The sequence below is a fragment of the Rhinoraja longicauda genome, chromosome 29 (assembly GCF_053455715.1).
Source record: "Rhinoraja longicauda isolate Sanriku21f chromosome 29, sRhiLon1.1, whole genome shotgun sequence".
Lineage (NCBI taxonomy): Eukaryota > Metazoa > Chordata > Chondrichthyes > Rajiformes > Arhynchobatidae > Rhinoraja > Rhinoraja longicauda.
The window spans coordinates 8,672,219-8,694,294 of NC_135981.1; the positions used below are offsets into that span (position 1 = coordinate 8,672,219).

The window sequence follows — 22,076 nt, forward strand, 5'->3', positions numbered from 1 at the left end:
TTCCTCAAATTAGGAGATCAAAACTGTACACAATACTCCAGATGTGGTCTTACCAGGGCCCTATACTATTGCAGAAGAACCTCTACTCTATACTGAAATCCTCTCATTATGAAGGCCAACGTTAGCTTTCTTCACTGCCTGCTGTACCTGCACACCAACTTTCAGTGACTGGTGTACATGATTCAGACCAGAGAAGACAGAGAAAGGTCTGATGCAGTGAAAACACCTCGAGCAGTCCTGTTTCCGTTTTATTTCACTTTGTACATGAATACTGTACAGAGTGTACATATTGTACAGCAGTAAAACATTGAGAAATGATACAATCAGAACAAAGTATGTGCAGCTTAATATACATCACAAGGCTCACTAGAGAAATACAATACACAAAATAGGAAACATATTCAAAATGCTTCAAGAGGTGCAGTTGGAGTCTTATCGTCAGGACCCCCTTAACCAGAAAATTACTCCGCTTTAGCATGGATTTTATAAACTCTATAAACGTCCGAATGCCCAGGCTCAAGGAGCGATAACACTGGAGAAGTAATCAGTTGGAGGAGCTACAAAGTCAGAGTAATGCCAAAATGAAGAGTATTAATGGGGCATCGGTGATCAATACACTTTGACGATGTTATGGCCCTGTGACTTCTGTGAGCCAGTTCTCCAAAATTTCAATCCAAAATAAAGAGTTAAGCAAACAATAAACAAAACAACACATTAATGCCAAACCTGCTGCTGATTTTACTCGGATAAAGAAAATCGCTCCCTTTTCCTTCGTTTTTCTTCAAACAGCAGTCTGACACAGTCTGGATTTGGCAATTCTCAGTGCGAAAACACGTATAAAAATTAAAAAGATTCACCCTCCCCATCAGCAATTACTTTAGCAAATCAAAAATTTAGATTTTGTAAATCACTAATCAAAGAGAGGCTGTTTCTTATACCCCATCTCCCTACCCCCATACACACACACAGCAACAATAAACTTGAAGCAAAACAACATTTGCAAATTATTTTCAATGCGAGAGAACGTAAACACATTTTGAAATGAGCATATTGTTTTGATTGTTTCAGACACAAGTAATTCCTCAATATTGTTCTGAAGCACCTCAAAGGTTTACCTATCTTGTGCACTTTCAACTTTGTTTCACATTTTCTGCTTTTATTTCAGGTTTACAGCATGCAAAAGCCTTTTAATCTAAACTCCGTTACCTTTACACTCATCCCTTAGTTACTAAAAGTGAACACGCACACACACACACACACAAAGCTTAGGTCTCTGACCTGAGTCCATGTTCTATTCAGTTTACAGGAGTGCTTGAGAATTCCATTCTCTGAAGGGACAGTGTTGAAATGGATTGAATCTTTGAACGCTACTTCAACTTGTCTTTGGAATCTGGTCAGAAACTGAATTTAAAGCCTTTACATTTCTCAGTCCTTAATGAACCCCAGATGGCCCATATTGGCAAATGGATTCAACCTTTATGGAATTAAATGCTTTCAAGTAGAACATCATTTTAGAAAGGAACTGCAGATGCTGGTTTACACAGAATATTGATGCAAAATGCTGGAGTAACTCAGCGGGACAGGCAACATCTCTGGAGAGGAGTGGTGGGTGGTGTTTCAGGTCGAGATCCTTCTTTGAAACTGCATGTCCCGCCGAGTTACTTCAGCATTTTGTGTCTATCAACAGTTTAGATACTACCATTTGCTTCTGCTCCCAAGGAAAATGGAAGGCTCAAAAATGGCCACAGAAGATGAACATCATCTTGGTGGTCCCAGCAGGGAGTGGTGTCCGGACAAAACGGTCATCGCCTTGATGACTGAAGAGTCAGCAGACACTTGGCATTCGTGAACAATAACCGCTTGGATGAAGTGCTAGACGGACACCACTGCCCAGGGAATTGTAATTCTTGCAAAACATATCACTTACTTGGCATGCTTGCGAAGAACATGAGCATTAACTCTGGGGGAAACTCCTTTTCTAATCTTACGTACTCTATATTTATGTGATATTGTGCAGCAGGGTTTTACACACATTAAAATTAGTGGTAATATTAACATTTTTCAATTTTAGATTCAGTTTCTCAGTTTCAGACCATGGTGTATTTAAATAATTTTCGTCAATAAGACCGCTCAGAAGTGAGATCCTGACACATGGATGTTGCATATTGTTCTAGTCAAAAGATTATTGGAGATGGGAGCAGTAAAAAGACATTGGAATTACAACTGGTGTAACACAATGATCCAGTACAATTTTTCTCAAGTTATGTTCTTTGGAAGCTTTTTTCAGAATTCCTCAACCTCATGCAAAGAAAAGCCTCACGTTTATAGTTTGGGATTCTTGAGCCTTAACTCTTCACATATTTTCAAAATAGTCAGCTATTGACAAAAACAAAATCACATTGTCTGACAATTTTAGAATGTCATCCTATGATCCAGCATGTTTTTTTAAGTTGCATTTCAATGCATTTTTTTTGCATTGGCAATCCCTTCTGTCCATTTATTACTGCTGTTCACTTCTAGTTTGGTTTCAATTATTATGGTGCACGTTACTTGGCTAAAGGTTATATACAAGCATTAACACCTCTCTGGGCAAACAACAGGCAATAAGGACGAGGATTTTCATTAAGTAAATTTTGACTTAAAATCAATAAAAACCTTAAAAGGAGCAGAAGAGACTTGCACGATCTGTTTTGTTAGGTTGGGAAGAAAATCTTCAATGCCCTAAGGAAACATTTAAAAATATTGTTTTGAAGAAATTCCGAATATTTTTTTAGAACCATGCACCACCTCTGAACATTAAAATACACCAGTCTGTTTGTTTTTAAACAGTAGAGGTGGTAACTTACCTATTTGCCGTTCCAAACAGTTGAATCAAAAACGTTTATTATGATTTTCTACCAGAATGCTAACCAATATGAACAGAAATGTTTGACTGCAATGTCTGGTCTACCCCAGTCGAATTTGGCAAGAAATCCAAAGTTTTATGTTTAGTCAGCTTTATGCAAAGATCAGTCTAAACAAATGATAGAGTCCTACTCCTCGAATGAATGCTGCCAAGCCAACACGGAAAGAAATCAAACTACTTATTTACTAAAAAGCTGCCACCCCAAACTTTGAAATGGAGTTTGCAATTTATTCATTTGTTAAGGCGAGAAGACACACAAGTTATTCCCATGTAAGTTAGTATTATATCAAGATAGCCCCAGCCATTAACCGGGTGGAATATTACCGAATTCCATTAATACGAGAGCATTTTTTTCAATAATGTTACTTGATTTAGGAAGATTAGGAGGACCAAATACTGAGCGCTTAGCCCAAATGGCATGGGAGATTTCTTAACTTCGTGGACATGAATTCATGGCTGAAAGACTAGATGAGCAGGAATCCCTTTCCTGACATTCATTTGAAATGGTCAGCGTTTGAACACATGCTTTGTGAATGATTGACACTTACTGAGGTGTTATTATGTTTTTTTAAAGTCATGCAGAGATGACAAGGTCTAAGATATTCACAAAATTAGAGCTCAACGAAAGGTAGAAGTACCACTCTGTCAACATGCACAAAGGGCTCAGACATGCTGCCGGTTACCATTTGGAGTCTAGTCCTCACCCAAGATCTTCCAAATGACGATGAATAAGATCTTGTAAGAAATTAATCTTGAGTTTCTTGTGACAAGCAGACACGACGTCAAATAAAAGCCTGCTGTGTAACTTGGAGCATTTACTCTAAAGCTATTTGAATCCGTGGAATTCTTTGCCACAGAAGGCTGTGGAGGCCAAGTCAACGGATATTTTTAAGGCAGAGATAGATTGATTAGAACGGGTGTTAGGGGTTATGGGGTGGGGAAGGCAGGGGAATGGGGTTAGGAGAAAGAGATAAATCAGCCACGATTGTATGGTGGAGTAGACATGATGGGCCGAATGGCCTAATTCTGCTTCTATCACTTACGACCTTATTTACCCTCCTTCCTAGACCCACAACTTGGAGCATTTACGTTAAAGCTATTTACCCTTCCTATACTCACATCACCAAATTATTCTCTTGGAAACATCTTAATCAGATGCAGAACAAAAAATAAACACATTATGTGTTAGGCCTATAAATAAAATGTACAATTTTAAGTTTATCCTCCTCTCAAGCCGACCTCATCTAAGATGTAATCATCTTAGACACTGATCTGCCGAGTTACAAGCTTGGCCTTAATGCAACCAACAGACAGACACTAAGGAGCCTAGCAAATGAACTTATCTGCTCAGGTCTCCCTGAAGCTCAAGAACCTGCCTCACATGGCACAATGTTTAATAAAATAACCAAAGTTGTCCTGCCAGTGCAGTCATTGCTGAGAGGGCAATTAGTTTGACAAAAGCTACACTCTGTGGGTATAATGTCTAGATGCGATCAGACATCTGATCAAGGCCAAACAAAATGAGCATCAACAGGTCGACTCTAATGGTGCGATCTGCAAGGAAACCTTCACAAGAAACAATCTTTGTGACAATTCTGTCACTTTTGGGACATGTACATCATGTGAAGGGAGCTGTGTAACTGGAGGTTGACTGCAATGATGTATGGTTCATGTTTCCTTTCAGGTTCATTTTAAAATCGTGCACTTGTGCAGTTTTAGGCTAAGCACATGCAGACATAACTGTTATGGTAAATATAACGTAGAATGGAACATCTCAGGACATCCAGAACTTGAGAGGTTTTGCTCACTTGATCTTTGTGGTGGTGTGCAATGCACCGGCTCTGAGGCTCCAGATACAGATGGAACTTAACAGTGATGGCAAACTTCCTGCTAGTCCACTTGTAAAGCTAACAGGTCTTTAATCAAATCATTTTCCCATCTCCCCCTGTCAATCTCTAAAGCCCTTTTGATGAACAGGGCAGATTTTCCAGGAAGAACGACAGAGAGGCTGACAAAATATAATGTGCTCCAAAAAAATCTGTAAGAAGTTGGCCATTCAGAGAAGAAAATTATGCTGCTTCATTGAGAAAAAGTTCCTTTGTGTTTTGGACAAAAGGTTGATTTCCCACGCTGGGTGGAAGTATTCAGCTGCGCAAAAGCTCAAAAGATTTTATGTATCTAACTGAAGATCCTTAGCAGAAGGGACTGCATACTTAAAAAAAACTGAGGTAATCTTTTTTATTTTTAATAAGATTATAAAAACAAAGCATTAATAGGTCAGTTTCATACCCTGTGACGACAGCTTCTTTTTTCAACAGAACATACAAGTAGATGAATACAAGAGGTATCCAACTGAAACATGGAAGATTTTTCTTCTAAATAGATTAAACACAGGGAAACATGGGTATTGATTTATTTTTGCTTGAGTTACACCCAGTGACATTGAACAAAAAAGTTGTGCATTAGCCAAACTGGAAGAAAAAATTCCCAGGACCAGACGCTGAAAAGAGAGAGAAATCTGGTATTAATATCAACAACAATAACAGTGTATAAAATCATGAGAGGAATAGATCGGGTAGATGCACAGGGTCTTTTGCCCAGAATATGGGAATCGAGGACCAGAGGACAGAGGTTCATGGTGAAGGGGAAAATATTTACTAGGAATCTGAGGGGTAACTTTTTCACACAAAGGGTAGTGGGTGTATGGAACAAGCTGCCAGAGGAGGTAGTTGAGACTGGGACTATACCAAAGTTTAAGAAACAGATAGACAGGTACATGGATAGGACAGGTTCGGAGGGATAAGGACTAAGCACAGGCAGGTAGGACTGGTGTAGCTGGGACATGTTGGCTGGTGTGGTCAATTTGGGCCGAAGGACCTGTTTTCACACTGTATCACTCTATGACTAGCTATATTCTGTTGCAACAAACAACGTTTAATTTGGCCACTGGAATATGATTTTACTTCTTTACAAGTTACGGGCAAGGCCAGTATTTATGTTCCATCCCTAAATGTCCTTAAGCCGAGTGACACAGACCAGGTTTTGTGGGTCTGGAGTCACACAGAGTTTGGACTGAGCAAGGGCACAAAGCTATCTTCTCTGATGGACTTTTGAGAAACTAGGTTTTACAACAAAGTGGTGGTATCGTGATTACTGATAATAGATCTTTTTACATTCCATAATTATTTAACTAATAAAATCAAATACATGAGATGTCTGTCGTGGGTTTTCGACATGAATACAGGATCATTATTTTGGGCAATGGATTAGTTGGATAGTAGGGCAGCCACTATATTATCAAACCCTGATATAATATCGAACCTTCTCTGCCAGGATTGAAGTCTGCACATTGAAGCGGATTGCACACAACATAAACTGAAAATATTGGAAATACCCATTTTTCAATCTCAGATTTTCAGAATCTGCACCATTTTGCCTTTGCATACATTAAATTGTTGAAACAAAAACAAAGCAAACCCCACTGTTAAGCGACTCACTAATGGAAGCTGGTGTGAATAACCTTGGTATTATTAGTAGAAATTTTAGATGAGTCGATTAAATGGTTATGGTAACTCTAATGTTGTTGTGGGCTTTCCTGCATAACTCCAGCACCGTTGGAAAGCTGCCTGCCCGTGTCACACCACAGTCAGATCCACCTTTCATCTGAAACACTGGATTTGAGAGTACAGAAGCAGGGTTCTCTGGAAGAGTGAGATCAATAAACTGAACTGTTGTCTCTCATCTAAAAAAACAACCACTCCTGCCTTGGAGCTGAGAAACATAAGGAATGATCCCATCGACACAGACAAGGGAATGTGACAGGGTAGACGTTGGGCCGTTTTCACGAGTGGGAGAGTCTTGAACAAGAAACAAAGTTACAAGATACGGAGCAATCCCTTACAACTGAGGTGTATATGAATTTTTTGTTGCAAGAAGGTGGTGAATCTCTGGAATTCTCTACCTCAAGCGAGCGTTCTGATGGCCAGATTATTGGAGGTATTTAAAGACTTAGATAAATATTTGTGGGAAATGGAGGGGTATGGGGAACTGGCAAAGAAGAGGAACAAGCCCGGGGCAGATGAGTCATTGAATGGTGGGGAGGACTTGTCGGGTCAGATAGTCTACTGGCCGTATTCTCTTGTGTACATTCTCTCTCTCATACAAGGTTACCTCGTCTGAATGCCAACTTTGACTATGAATTGATGAAGTGAATATTGTCAGGCTATTTATTCAGAATGGAAATCCTGGTTCAGACTTAGCCTGATCCAGTACTTACTTCTGCAAGAGCATCTTCAAACAAGCACCCACAGACTTGCCCCATCCACTTGTTAAAAGTTTTTAATAGCAATGAAGGTGGAATGCACTATTACACAGCAACGTTCCATTTTAATTTAAAGAATGCATTTATAGATTTAGAATATTTCAAACTCACCTTCAAAACTAAAGCCACCCGGGCTACCGAAAAATGCCTTGAAAATATTATTAGCATCGAAATCTGGAACGAGAATTTTTTAAATAAAAACTCGTTAATAAACAATCACCCAGCTAAAACAAAACATTTTTATTTTCCAGTTTTACCCTGAAATAACCTTAACTGGATTGGGCACCCATTGATAGCACGAGAATGGGAAGAATTTAAATTGGATTAGGTAACAATGACGAAGGAGTCAGAAGGGTTCGGACCCAAAACATCACCTATCCATGCTCCCCAGAGATGCTGCCTGACCTGTTGAGTTAGTCAAGTCTAAAGAAGGGTCTGGACCCGAAACGTCACCTATTCCTTTTCTCCAGAGATGCTGTCTGTCCCGCTGAGTAACTCCAACTTCTTGTGCCGATCTGTGAGTTACTCCAGCACTTTGTGTCTGTTTAGGTAACAATAAGGCTGCATACAACTGATGCACAGCTGCAGTCAGAGCAAGTCTGCAGCAATTGCCAACGTGGGGATGCCAATGAGATTTGCAGCTACTCTCACACAAACATGCAACGCTTTAACACATATACAGGTGAAGCCTAAACTGCCAGGTAAAATCAATCCTAGTCTCCTATTGAAAGATTCTATTGATTGCTTCTTCCCTTAAACAATATTAGCTTGCTTACAAATGTGAATGTGTGCATTGTTCTGTATCAGACATTTGCAGCTAATTACCTGCATGGCCTGGCAAGTTAAGGTTCCGCAGCACGGTGAAGTTTTCAGCAGCTTTACAGGAAAGCACTTACCGCCCGAGTTCATGCCGTCATCATCCAAATCCTGACCGGTATCGTAGCGTGCTTTCTTTTTTTGATCTGACAGTATACTGAATGCTTCTCCTACTTCTTTGAATTTCTTTTCTTCTTCTTTTTGTACCTCTGGACTGGCACTACTATGTCTATCTGCACAGAGATGATAAGACACTTAACCAGCGGGTACGTTTAACTTCACGGTTTTTATGGACAATTCTCAGATCTGTAACTCTGAACATATCCAATGCCAAGGCATACTCAGCCATGTGTTCACAAATAATTTAAATGTATGTGCATATATGTATATATAAAGTGTGTGAAGCCACAAACATCTTGACTGCACTCCATTTACAAGGGAATTGGCCATTGTAAATTGCCCTACATGCGAGGGTGACCTGTAGAACCAGAACCAGGGGTCACAGCTTAAGGATAAGGGGGAAGTCTTTTAGGACCGAGATGAGAAAACATTTCTTCACACAGAGAGTGGCGAGTCTGTGGAATTCTCTGCCACAGAAGGTGGTTGAGGCCAGTTCATTGGCTATATTTAAGAGGGAGTTAGATGTGGCCCTTGTGGCTAAAGGGATCAGGGGGTATGGAGAGAAGGCAGGTACAGGTTACTGAGCTGGATGATCAACCATGATTATATTGAATGGCGGTGCAGGCTCGAAGGACCGAATGGCCTACTCCTGCACCTATTTTCTATGTTTCTATGTAATCAGGGGTGAATTGATAGGAAAATGGGGAGAATAAAATGTGATTAGTTTAGGATTGGTGTAAATGAGTGGTTGATGGTCAGCATGGACTCTGGGCCAAAGAGGTTGATGAAGACTACAGCAGGATTTACATCAGAAGGAACGTTGGGCAGAGCATCGCAGATGGAATTTAATCCCAACAAGTGCAAGTCAATAAAGTTTGGGAACTCAGATTAGGGGTAGGACATATATAGTAAATGGTAGGGCATTGAAGAATATTGACGAACAGAGAGATGTTTGGGTTCACATTCATGATTCCCTGAAAATGGCAACATAGACCAATAGGGTGATGAAGAAGTCATATTGTTTGCTTGTCTTCACAGGGAGGGCACAGAGTACACGAGATGGGATGTTACTCGATGTGGAATAAAGAAAGATTAATTACATTTAAGTTTTATCTTTGAATTCTTGTGACCTAACCAGTGTTTTGTAAAAACACTGGTTAGGTCACAAGAATTCACAAAGATAAAAAGTTCAATGTAAAAACAGTGCTGAACAAATAGGCAGCTCACAAGCTTGGCAGGTCACTGAACAAACTAGTTCATTGCTCTATAGTATTTGCCACTAGATGGAACTCTAACTTCATCAACACTTGCAGTGAAACCATTGAGGATGATTATATCAGAACGCTGGTAAAATAAAGGAACCAGCTCATAAAAAGTAAATGAGAAAACACAACTCACTCTGAACTTCATTCTGCAGTTAAATAAGCAGGCAATATTATTTCACTATTTTTATTCTTTCTCTATCTTCTAATTAAAACATCTTTATTCCACAGAGTTGAACCAATTTAATCTCAAACGTATAGGTAATTCCTCAAATATTTCACTAGGTGGCAGCCAAATACAGTCAACACCTTCACATGTAAAGAATCAAGCAAGTCAGCTATTTCCTACTGTTTCATGGCCAATTCATAGAATCATAGAAAGGTACAGCACAGGAATTGGTCAATAGACAATAGGTGCAGGAGTAGGCCATTCGGCCCTTCGAGCCAGCACCACCATTCAATGTGATCGTGGCTGATCATTCTCAATCAGTACCCCGTTCCTGCCTTCTCCCCATACCTCCTGACTCCGCTATCCTTAAGAGCTCTACCTAGCTCTCTCTTGAATGTTCAGAGAATTGGCCTCCACTGCCTCCTTTCAGCCCATCTAGTCCATGCTAACCTCAATACCCACTTATGCTAAATCCATTTGCACGCCTTAGGTCCATATCCTTCTATGCTTTTCCCATCCAAATATGCCAAAACCTAGCAATTGTATCTTCCTCTACCACCTCCTCTGACAGCTTGTTCCAGATATTCACCAGCCACCATGTGACCCTCAGATCTCCTTTAAATGTCTCCTTTCTCATGCTTTAAATCTGTGCTACTCAGTGGGTGGTGGCGGTGCGAGGAGATGTGGCTGCGGAAAGGAGTTAACACGATTCCCTGAAAATGGCAACACAGGATGATGAAGAAGTCATATGGCATGCTTGTCTTCATATCCCACAATATAAGAGATGGGATGTCGCAACCTTACAAAACACTGGTTGGGTCACAAGAATTTACAAAGATAAAAAAGTCCAATGTGAAAAACAGTGCTGAACAAACAGAGAAGGGCAACAAAAAACACCAAGGATGAATAAGACAAAAGACACATAAAAATTCTGGAGTGGTGCAGGACTTCAAGATTGTTATTCTTGGAAGAGAAGCTGCAGTGAATGCAACAGGATACGAATTCAACAGGGGCTGAAAATCAAAACACTGCGGCCTGAAATCTGAAATAGCCAAAAAGATCAGACTCCTGCTTATCATAATTGAAAGTAGCTGGATTTGCTTATCTACAAGGTAAACTACGATGCATATTGTTGAGGATGCAGGATCATGCCTAACTACACACAGACTTAAAGCAAGGGCATTTAACGAGCAGAGGCAACAGAGGCTACTGTTGAGGCAATGTACCGATTCTGCCTTACCTGGGTGATGCATCAATGCCCGCTTCCTGTAGGCTTTCTTAATTTCATCTTCTGAAGCAGTTTTGTCAACACCGAGAATTTTGTAATAATCTTTTCGTTTGCTCTTTTTCAGTTCGAGTTGAGCATTCTTAAGAAGCTGCTTGTGCTCTAAAAGAAAACACCAGATTAGGTCACTCGGATGTTTTTGATTTTTGATGTTTGATGTTTTTGATATTTTTGATTCACCAACAGGCAGTCCAATAACTAAGAATTTTCATCTTTAAACTACTGGAATTGTCAGTGTCTCCTTCATTTCAGATAATGTTTCTGTCTTTATTTTCCATATTTGGTTTTCGCGTGAGCTTTCCTGTGTATTTTTAATCACAACTCTTCAATTTTTCCCCAAAAAATCTTTTCCAAATGTTATTGATGTTATTTTGTATTAAACAATTAATAAATTTAAATAACTTGTCTGCATTACTGGATCTGTGATTTCTGCCTTACGCTTTTCATCTTATCATACACAAATAGGTTTCCCGACGACAGGGATCCCAAAATGGGGTCTCGACCAAAAATGTCACCTGCCCATCCCCTCTGCAGATACTGCCTGACCTGCTGTTACTCCAGCAATCTGTGTTTTGATCATATATACCACATACTTGCAGGCGAAGGATCTACAACCAAAACCAACTTTCTCCTCCTTGGGTACCGATTCATCTGTTCTACCAATATTTTCTTCTTTAATTTCATCTTCAAGATTGAGTAAAGACTTAAGTTTTTATCTCCTGAGATTTGCCAGCAAAATCTTTAATTATCCGTACAATTTTAAAGTTGAGTATTGATAAAAGATACAGCCAAAGTCATGCCCAAACTAAAGCTGAAATCTCCAATATCTTTCCTTGGTATTCGCTTGAAGCACTAACATAATGTCACAGTAAACTTTAAATTAAACCACCTGGTTCTAATAATATACTGAAGTCCAGTGGGATAGGTTGTTGAAGTATCACAAACAAAAAAACCTGACCAATAAACCATTGTTTATTAATGCTCCATAAATACCCATTTGGTCACTCCTATAACATTCGCTCACTGCCAACATTAAAAAATGTAGCACTATTTTATTTTAAACCATCCAGACCAGGCTACCTTTTGCAAAGTTGCTGTGCTCTTCAAAGCAAAGGAGTACAAGATGTTATCCTATAAACATAGAATTATTTACATTAGCAGAACAGATCCAATTTCAGAGCTAAAGGAATTCAGTCTAAATCCTAGATACTCCAAAGCTGGTTTTGCAGAACTTACAAAAACACTCAGTTTAACAAAAGTGAACGGCACGACAGAATTTAGGTATTCATGGTCACGGTTAAGTTCGACATCCAGATGACACGTTGCTATTGAGATAGAACCCATTATAACTCACAGAAACTGCTTAAAAATTTATGAGCATAAATACAGATTAATGAAAGACAAATTTAGAACTGACCTCAGGATGTGTCCAACACACCACAATTAACATTTGGAAATGGCTTGCCTGGGTTTATGGAAACAACAATTGCCTGTTCCATTTGAAAAGCAATGGTGGAGGTTCTTTCCCACACTAGTTAAAAAATACCTCTCCCATCAGAATCCATGACAGGAAATGGACTTGCAAGTTAAAAATAGTTTTACATTCTCAATAGAGTATAATCGCCAATTTTTGAGATAGACAATTTTAAACAGCTTTAGACTCAAAAAGTTGGAGTAACCCAGGGGGACAGACAGCATCTCTGGAGAGAAGGAATGGGTGATGTCACCCATTCCTTCTCTCCAGAGACGCCGCCTGTCCCGCCGAGTTACTCCAGCTTTTTGAGGCTATCTTCGGTTTAAACCAGCATCTGCAGATCCTTCCTACACATTTAAACAGCTTGAGTTGTAGATTCTTCTGCATTGTCTGGTAATGGATTTTTTTTTCAAACAATGAAATTTAGAGCAAACATTAGCCAGTACAGAGGTGAAGAAAATCAAACAGGGACAAAAAAAAATTGGATGATCCTTTCAGATCGTGGAGCTTTCAAAAACAAATCGGCAAAGCCATTGAATCCATCAAAAACAAATCGGCAAAGCCATTGAATCCATCAAAAACAAATCGGCAAAGCCATTGAATCCATCAAACTCACTGCATTCAACAAAGAACTCTCTCTCAACTAGACAATAGGTGCAGGAGTAGGCCATTCGGCCCTTCGAGCCAGTACTACCATTCAATGTGATCATGGCTGATCATTCTCAATCAGTACCCCGTTCCTGCTTTCTCCCCATACCCCCTGACTCCGCTATCCTTAAGAGCTCTATCTAGCTCTCCCTTGAACGCATTCAGAGAATTGGCCTCCACTGCCTTCTGAGGCAGAGAATTCCACAGATTTACAACTCTCTGACTGAAAAAGTTTTTTCTCATCTCCGTTCTAAATGGCCTACCTTTTATTCTTAAACTGTGGCCCCTGGTTCTGGACTCCCCCAACATTGGGAACATGTTTCCTGCCTCTAACATGTCCAACCCCTTAATAATCTTATATGTTTCGATAAGATCCCCTCTCATCCTTCTAAATTCCAGTGTATACAAGCCTAGTTGCTCCAGTCTTTCAACATATGACAGTCCCGCCATTCCGGGAATTAACCTAGTAAACCTACGCTGCACGCCCTCAATAGCAAGAATATCCTTCCTCAAATTTGGAGACCAAAACTGCACACAGTACTCCAGGTGCGGTCTCACTAGGGCCCTGTACAACTGCAGAAGGACCTCTTTGCTCCTATACTCAACTCCTCTTGTTATGAAGGCCAATATTCCATTGGCTTTCTCACGGCCTGCTGTACCTGCATGCTTCCTTTCAGTGACTGATGCACTAGGACACCCAGATCTCGTTGTACGGCCCTTTTTCCTAACTTGACACCATTCAGATAATAATCTGCCTTCCTATTCTTACCACCAGTGGATAACCTCACACTTATCCACATTAAACTGCATCTGCCATGCATCCGTCCACTCACACAACCTGTCCAAGTCACCTTGCAACCTCATAGCATCTTCCTCACAGTTCATACTACCACCCAGCTTTGTATCATCTGCAAATTTGCTAATGGTACTTTTAATCCCTTCATCCAAGTCATTAATGTATATTGTAAATAGCTGCGGTCCCAGCACCGAGCCTTGCGGTACCCCACTAGTCACTGCCTGTCATTCTGAAAGGGACCCATTTATCCCCACTCGTTGCTTTCTGTCTGCCAACCAATTTTCTATCCATGTCAGTCCCCTACCCCCAATACCATGTGCTCTAACTTTACCCACTAATCTCCTATGTGGGACCTTGTCGAAGGCTTTCTGAAAGTCGAGGTACACCACATCGCTCCCCTGTCAATTTTCCTAGTTACATCCTCAAAAAATTCCAGAAGATTAGTCAAGCATGATTTCCCCTTCGTAAATCCATGCTGACTCGGAACGATCCTGTTACTGCTATCTAAATGCTCCGCAATTTCGTCTTTTATAATTGACTCCAGCATCTTCCCCACCACTGATGTCAGACTAACTGGTCTATAATTTCCCGTATTCTCTCTCCCTCCTTTCTTAAAAAGGAACTGCTTACTTGGTTCCATATTCAAGCTCCATCCAAAGAATAAATCAAGCAGTTCTAATAACTTAAGGAAACACAATTTAGTGAAGGGAAGGACAGGCCAGGCCTTGTCCCCAAAACGCAGAGGCAGGGATTCACCATTTCACATGCAATTTGCTAAATCAATTAGTTTGAAATCATATAGCCTTAATATGAAAAACATTTATTGGGCAAGTCCAAGTGTATATTGTCACCAGGAACACCCTCCTCTCCAAGGCACATCGGCTATCACAAAATAATCAAACGCCCGATCTTGCGCTTCACCAAAAAATGGAGCCCATTTAATCAAATATGATTGGTTTGCAGGAGAAAGATTTTTTGAACTGCTTTAGTTTTGAGGCTTTGTGTCAAAACGATGTCATTGAGGCTTTGCATCAAAACGATGTCATTAAATGCCTGCTGAGAGGACTTACTGGTTTACCTTTTGTTTTTTCTGTCTGGTAAATTTTCTCATAATCTCTTACAGCTTCGTCATATTGTTCTGTATCTATATAACTATGAAGGTGTAAAAAGAAACAACAGTAAACACTTAATGTGAACTCTTTGTCGACTATAGAATGTTCAATGTTTTTGAACCAAACATTTACTTCCACCATTCTTAATCAATGGCAGCTACAACTAAGTACGAGGCTGATGACCTTAGATGTGTATGGATGACCTTAGATGTGGTATGGATAAGGTGAACGCTTAGGCTTTTTCTCAGGGTAGTGGAGAACTAGGGGGCTAGGTTCAAGGTGAGTAGGAAAGGATTTTTTTTAAAGTCCTGAGGGGCAATTTCTTCACGCAGAGTGGTGTGGATTTGGATTGGGCTGCCAGAGGAAGCTGGGGAGTTGGATCGGTAGATGGATGGGAAAGTTTCAGAGGAATGTGGGCCAAATGCAGGAAAATGGGACAAGTTAGGCTGAAGGGTGAGTTTTTGTGCTGTCTGATTTTATGACTTTCACTTAGAAGAGAATGGATGTTATGAGGATTCAAGGGCTTGAGTTATTGGGAGAGACTGGGATTTTCTTCACTGGAGCATAGGAAGCTGATGGATAATCTCAGATGTGTACCAAACATGAGGAGCACAGATTAGGTGAAGTTTAACAGCCTTTTTTCCCGGGGTAGAGGAGGCCAGAACTAGAGGGCACATGAACTCTTGGGATGATTGGCAACTTAGTTTTTGTGAAAGGACAATCATGCCTTAATAATAGTTATTTTCATGAAATAACAGGAGGTGAAGATTGATTTTCAGAATGTCTGAGACAGCATGTCACAGAAGTAAATCCCATAAAATGAATAGGACAATGGCAAATGGATATGAGAGCAGAAAGCAAAAAGTAGCAACCGACATAAATTAATGAAACTGAAGGGAAGCGTACCGTGGCATTGCCCAAAGGCTGAATATTAAAATCAATGTTCTTTTTGATTTATATCAATGACATGAACTTAGGCGTAGATGTCCTAATTTCAAAGACTGGAGATGACATAAATCTTGGGAATGTAATGAGCAATAAGGACAGTGGCAGATGTAGCAATATAATGAGGAAAGGTTAAACATATGAAAACAAATTTAAAATGGGGTGCAAGAAAGAAGGCCTGTTAGGCCAAACACACGCGAGTCTTTAAAAGCCGACAAGCTGTTAAGAAAACTTTCCAGATCCTTTATTAATAAAAGATATAGTAAGCATCTGTCGACAACTGGCTAGGCCTCAGCTGGAGTATTATTACGTTTTTCTTCAAGACTTCCCATTTCAGAAAGGTATCAGCTGAATGGAATGTAGAGTGGATTTATCAGGATGGAAACTGGAATGAAGCACCTTGGAATGTGGAGAGGATCGGAGAGCTGGGAAGCTTGGGTTGTAGTGTTTAATAGCCTTGATGAAAACCCCTCATACTTGTGAACAACTACACTGTACAAAACTATTTTACACCAGTATGTAAATTGTAATCAGCAGCTGCACCTTTCAAAATAATTGGCAAAAATTACAGACAAAGAATTATGAGAATTTTCTTTTCCGAGAAGAAGCAGATGATTTGATTTAAAATGTGGCACCTGAGATTTGGTTGTACTTCCAAAGAAGACACCCAGATTCAATGCCAGCCTCGGGTGCTGTCTGTGTGGAGTTTGCACATTTCCCCTGTGCCCCCAATATATAGGTGAATGTTAGAATATGGGGGGGGGGGGGGGGTCTGATTAGAAATTGGGGAAAATGAAAAATTGAATTAATGTAGGAATAGGGTGGTTGGTTGATGGTTGCCACGGACTCAGTCGGTGGTGCATGACATTTGCTGTGCTGCTAGGACAATTCTATGACGATCAAGTTTTCAGTGAAAAAAAAGTTATATAGGTGCCATTGGTCAAACGCTGAGAAAGAAATGAGCTCTTGGCCACAAGCTCGACACAAGCAATTATGGTTGTGACTGAGGGCTCTACTCTGCTCCAGCAATTAAATTCCATTAACTTCAACGTGGAATACAACATTTTATTCAGAGGGTGGTGGGTGTGTGGAATGAGCTGCCAGAGGAGGTAGTTGAGGCAGGTACTATAACAGAATTTAAAAGGCATTTGGACAGGTACATGGATAGGAAACGTTGAGAGATGCGGGCCAAACACAGATAAATGGGACCAGCTTAGAAGGGGCATCTTAGTGGGCACGGACGCATTGGGCCCAGTGCCTGTTTTCAAGCTGTGTGACTATGACTCTATGGTACATTTCACTGCAGCAACATGGCAGCAATTTCAATCCCAATGTTCATTTTTAAACTTTCCAAGCACCAGAGTAGCTGTCAGTCTGACAGCAACCTGCAAAATTGCTTTGCAAAATTGCTTTGCGAAATCCAAAGTCCCAACCCAATTCTCGCTGATGCCACAGGTCAAACCAAATAAACATTCAGACACAATGAAAAGCTGAAATCCAATCCAACGAACATGGTGCTCACCACTGTGCCCGTCTCATGTACGCCTTGATATACGTGTCATCAAGTTTTATTGCATTTGTGCAGTCTTCTATTGCTTGCTGCATCTTATTGAGCTGTAAAATATGGGTCAACCAGCAAATTTAGTATTCATTATTATTAAAGTTTAAGCATGTTTTTAAACAACATTTTATTTGCAGCAACTGCACCTCTTCAATCATAATATATTCACATGGACATATGACTATAGAAGTTAATGCAGAAATAGGCCATTCACGCCCTCAAGCCTTCTCTGTCATTTAAAATCATGGCTGTTTCTATTACAATAGACAATAGGTGCAGGAGTAGGCCATTCGGCCCTTCGAGCCAGCACCACCATTCAATGTGATCATGGCTGATCGTTCTCAATCAGTACCCCGTTCCTGCCTTCTCCCCACACCCCCTGACTCCGCTATCCTTAAGAGCTCTATCCAGCTCTCTCTTGAATGCATTCAGAGAATTGGCCTCCACTGCCTTCTGAGGCAGAGAATTCCACAGATTCACAACTCTCTGACTGAAAAAGTTTTTCCTCATCTCCATTGTAAATTGCCTACCCCTTATTCTTAAACTGTAGCCCCTTGTTCTGGACTTCCCCCAACATTGGGAACATGTTTCCTGCCTCTAACGTGTCCAACCCCTTAATAATCTTATACGTTTTGATAAGATCCCCTCTCATCCTTCTAAATTCCTTCTAAAATCACAACCTCAACTTCCGATTCTAGTCACCCTCCTTGCTTATCAAATTCAATCTTCCTCCACCATTAAAATATTCAGACTTTGACTTTACTGCCCTTTACCACAATGCTGCAATTTCTGAATGTTCAGATCAACTAAACACACTGTTCAAATCAGAAAGCTACTTGTAATATTTTATAATTGGAATTTCTTTACCGGTAATATACTACATAAAATTAAATCAAAGATTCCCTTTAAAGTTTAGTTTAGTTTAGAGATACAGCGTGGAAACAGGCCCTTTGGTCCATCGAGTCTGCACAAATCAGCGATCCCTGCACATTAACACTCTCCTACACACCCTAGGGACATTTTTTACATTTTTACCAAGCCAGTTAACCTACAAACCTGTACATCTTTGGAGTGTGGGAGGAAACGGTAGCGCAGCGGTAGAGTTGCTGCTTTACAGCGAATGTAGCGCCGGAGACTCAGGTTCGATCCTGACTACGGGTGCTGCACTGTAAGGAGTTTGTACGTTCTCCCCGTGACCTGCGTGGGTTTTCTCCGAGATCTTCGGTTTCCTCCCACACTCCAAAGACGTACAGGTATGTAGGTTAATTGGCTGGGTAAATGTAAAAATTGTCCCTAGTGGGTGTAGGATAGTGTTAATGTGCGGGGATCGTTGGGCGGCACGGACTTGGAGGGCCGAAAAGGCCTGTTTCCGGCTGTATATATATGATATGATATGATATGAAACTGAAGATCTCGGAAAAACTCGCACGATCACGGGGAGAACGTACAAACTCCGTACAAACAGCACCCGTAGCCAGGATCGAACCCAGGTCTCTGGTGCTGCAAGTGCTGTAAGCAGCAACTCTACTGCTTTGCCACCGTGCCCCCCTTAAACGCGTGTGATAATTCTATCTCTGTTGTAGCTTTACAAATGCACATGATAATGCCAATATAAAGCTACTCCAGACCAACTGAAGCATAGCACATTTTTCACATTCATGTTGGGGGACATTTAAAGAGAACATTATTTATGACACAGCTGATTTTTTTTCCCGGTTATAATCTCTCCAGGTCTATTCTTGCCATTGATTCTCATATAGGCCCTATTGAGTAATCATTCCAAATTCAATGAGTGCTGCTGAGGTGTGCGGTAGGAGAGGAAGGGCAAACAATCGTGCCCTCGCTCGATGTGCATATCTTGCACAGAATTTGGATAGTGATGGGAGCAGAAATTTTTCCCGTCTTTTGCACCCCTCCCATCGCCTTCACCCCACAAAAACTGAGAACAGCAAGTGACCCTCCACATCGCTGGCCAACTAATATCACCTAATATAGGTGAAATATGGGTTTCCTCTGGGATGTGCTTGCTTTGTGGGATTTACCCAATCACTGGATAAAACAATGAGTCAACAAGCATTTCAGAGATGACCCAAAATTTGCGACAGCTACAAACATTTGTAGTAACACTAAATAACGAAAATAACAAGCAACTTACCTTGGAGCCCACTGTGCCCCGATTACAGTACAATTTAGCATTAGTTTTGATGTTATTTGGATCTATTTTCAGAGCTTCTGTGTAAAGTTCAAATGCCTTGTCAAAAGAACCTTCTTTAAAGGCCCTGTTTCCTTCTTCCTTCTTTGCTCTTAGAGCTTTAGCGTTCTAGTTGCAGAAAGAAAACAAATAGTGCCACACTGCTGTTTCTGTTCATGCATGTCAAAATCCAACAGCTCAGCACAATTTTCACTTTACCATTAAGAATTTCCATTTCTATTAAAATATTCAATTGTCCAGACATTCCAAAAGGTAAAAGTAATTCTAAAGGAAAAAAAAAAACCCTCTTTATGTGTCCATGCATCATACCCTCTCAAAAAGGGCTCACAATCAATCTATTCTCCAGCTCCTGAAATATGGTTCAGGGACAATACTCGATAGATTTAATAAGTTCAATTGAGGGTCCCCACACAAAATATTAACTTTTCCTCCTTTTCTCAGATATTGAAGGACTCGCTAGGCATTCAGTTTTTTTTAATTATCAGCCCCTCGCACTATTCATATGAAATAAATGTTAGAAACTAGTGATGTTGAAGCTATACCTGCTTCAGTGCTGAGGAACCAGGACAGGGAACCAATGCAACTGTAGCTGCTGGCGTTCATGCTGCCAGGGCCAGACATTGTGAAGCCAGTAATGCAGTGATAGGACAAACAGTTACTGCTGCTGAATGCAATTGCAGAAATTAATGCACAACTGTTAATAAAAATAGACAGACAAGGGTATTTTATAGTGTGGCAAATATGACCAAAGGAAAATAAAAACCTTGTGCTATCGTTCTAAAGAGTTTGTGGAATCTTTCCCTCAAACTTTCCCATTCAAAGGACTCAAAGGAAAACAAAGGTTGTACTTTCAGCATTCAAAACTATAAACAGAATGCTGGAAGAACTCAGTGGGTCAAGCAGCATCTGTGGAGGCAAGAAAGTCAAAGTTGACATTTCGGGTTGAGACCCTGTAGCTGTACTTTCTGCAGTGTTTATCCCGATTACGAAGATTTTTTTGCGACATGTTTGCTACGATTAAAAGTAAAATTACTCATGAATCAGTTGAATGAAACACTTCAGAACTGTAGCAAACTGAAAATGTTTTCCCAGTTACATTGGCGAGAATGTGGTATGTTTAGCTTCTCTGCTGTACCGCTGATCGATAATAAATTACAACATAGTAGATCTTAGCTGACACAATAATCCACAGTGCTCTATAAAAACAAAGCTTTTGAATTTTTCCTAGAATGCATCTGAGACAACATGCATTTCGGCCAATTCAGATTATTTATGACTTTGATTGATTTATATCACATGGAGAAAACACTCCTCAGTGCACCAGTTGCTAATGTACACATCTGTGCAAGGTCATAACAAGAAATGTCTACTTTTAAGTTGTAACTATATAGCCAGTTTCCCAAAATTATAAATTATTTAAAAAATATAACGAATATCAATTGACAAAACACTTGATACAAATTTCTGCATTGATGCCAAAAATTGCAAATGTGATGGTGCCTTCCACAGAGGCATGTTCTAACCGATTTTTAAAATACAAGATTTATCAGTTGTTGTAGCATTTCACAAAAATACACCAAATTCAGTGATGATAGTCACAGAATGGTACAGAGTAATGGGTTTGGTGCACTTACTGTACATCTGATTTACAGGAACACATTCAAATACATGTTTGTCCCAAACTTATGTATTAAGGCTTATTTTATTACACAGACATAATGCATCCGATAGTTTGTGGAGTGCTTTTGTTTGCATCAAATATCCCATGTGAAAAGCAGAGCACAGAAGATCTGCCTTTTGAGATTTGCCTTTCCTGAGCCAGTTTTATTCCCTTTAAATAATGGAAGAAAGCGAGAAAGATCTGCATTGCACTGCCCCAAAATCGTTCATCCAAGTATCATCAATCGTTTCTCCGGAACTCGGGTGTTGAAGGGAGAGACTTGATAGAAGTATACAAAATTATGAGAGGCATGGACAGGGTAGTCAGAACTTTTTGCCACAGTGGAAATGACCAACATTAGCGGGCGACAGGGGGAAAGCTTAATGGCGATGTTCAGGGTAATTAAAAAAACAGAGAATAGTGGGTGCCTGGAACACGTTGCCAGGGGTGATAGTGGAGGTGGATACGATAGTGCGGTTTAAGAGGTTTTTAAATAGGCACATAGAAGTGCAGGAAATGGAGGGATATGGATCTTGTACAGGCAGATGAGTTCAGTTTAACCTGGCATCATGTTCTGTACAAGCATCGTGGGCCGAAGTGCCCGTTCTTATGATGTACCAAGTCTATGTTCCAAGTACTGTTGGCAAAGATACTTGGATGAACACTTCATATGACATACTCAACAAGACTATGAGACTTGGAGCTGGAAGTTGGGAATTTGCCAGATGATGGTTAGATGGACAGAGTAGCTACCCCTTCTACATTGTATATTTCCATGAAAACCAAGCAG

The 22,076-nt window shown here is 40.3% G+C and overlaps 1 protein-coding gene across 2 annotated transcripts in view; it reads right to left on the reverse strand.

Annotated features, from left to right (window-relative positions):
• Positions 1–232: 232 nt before the first annotated feature.
• Positions 233–22,076, reverse strand: part of dnajc7 (DnaJ (Hsp40) homolog, subfamily C, member 7) — a 48,806-nt gene continuing 26,962 nt past the window's right edge. The window contains exons 8-14 of one of the 2 annotated variants that reach the window (XM_078424950.1): positions 19,570–19,734; positions 17,376–17,467; positions 14,875–14,948; positions 10,834–10,980; positions 8,052–8,275; positions 7,338–7,400; positions 233–5,405 (exon numbers count right to left, since the gene is read on the reverse strand). In XM_078424950.1, coding sequence (XP_078281076.1) covers positions 5,217–5,405; positions 7,338–7,400; positions 8,052–8,275; positions 10,834–10,980; positions 14,875–14,948; positions 17,376–17,467; positions 19,570–19,734 — 954 coding nt within the window. In that variant the 3' untranslated portion in view covers positions 233–5,216. The remainder of the gene's footprint in view (positions 5,406–7,337; positions 7,401–8,051; positions 8,276–10,833; positions 10,981–14,874; positions 14,949–17,375; positions 17,468–19,569; positions 19,735–22,076) is intronic. The other variant, XM_078424951.1, reaches the window with a different exon arrangement.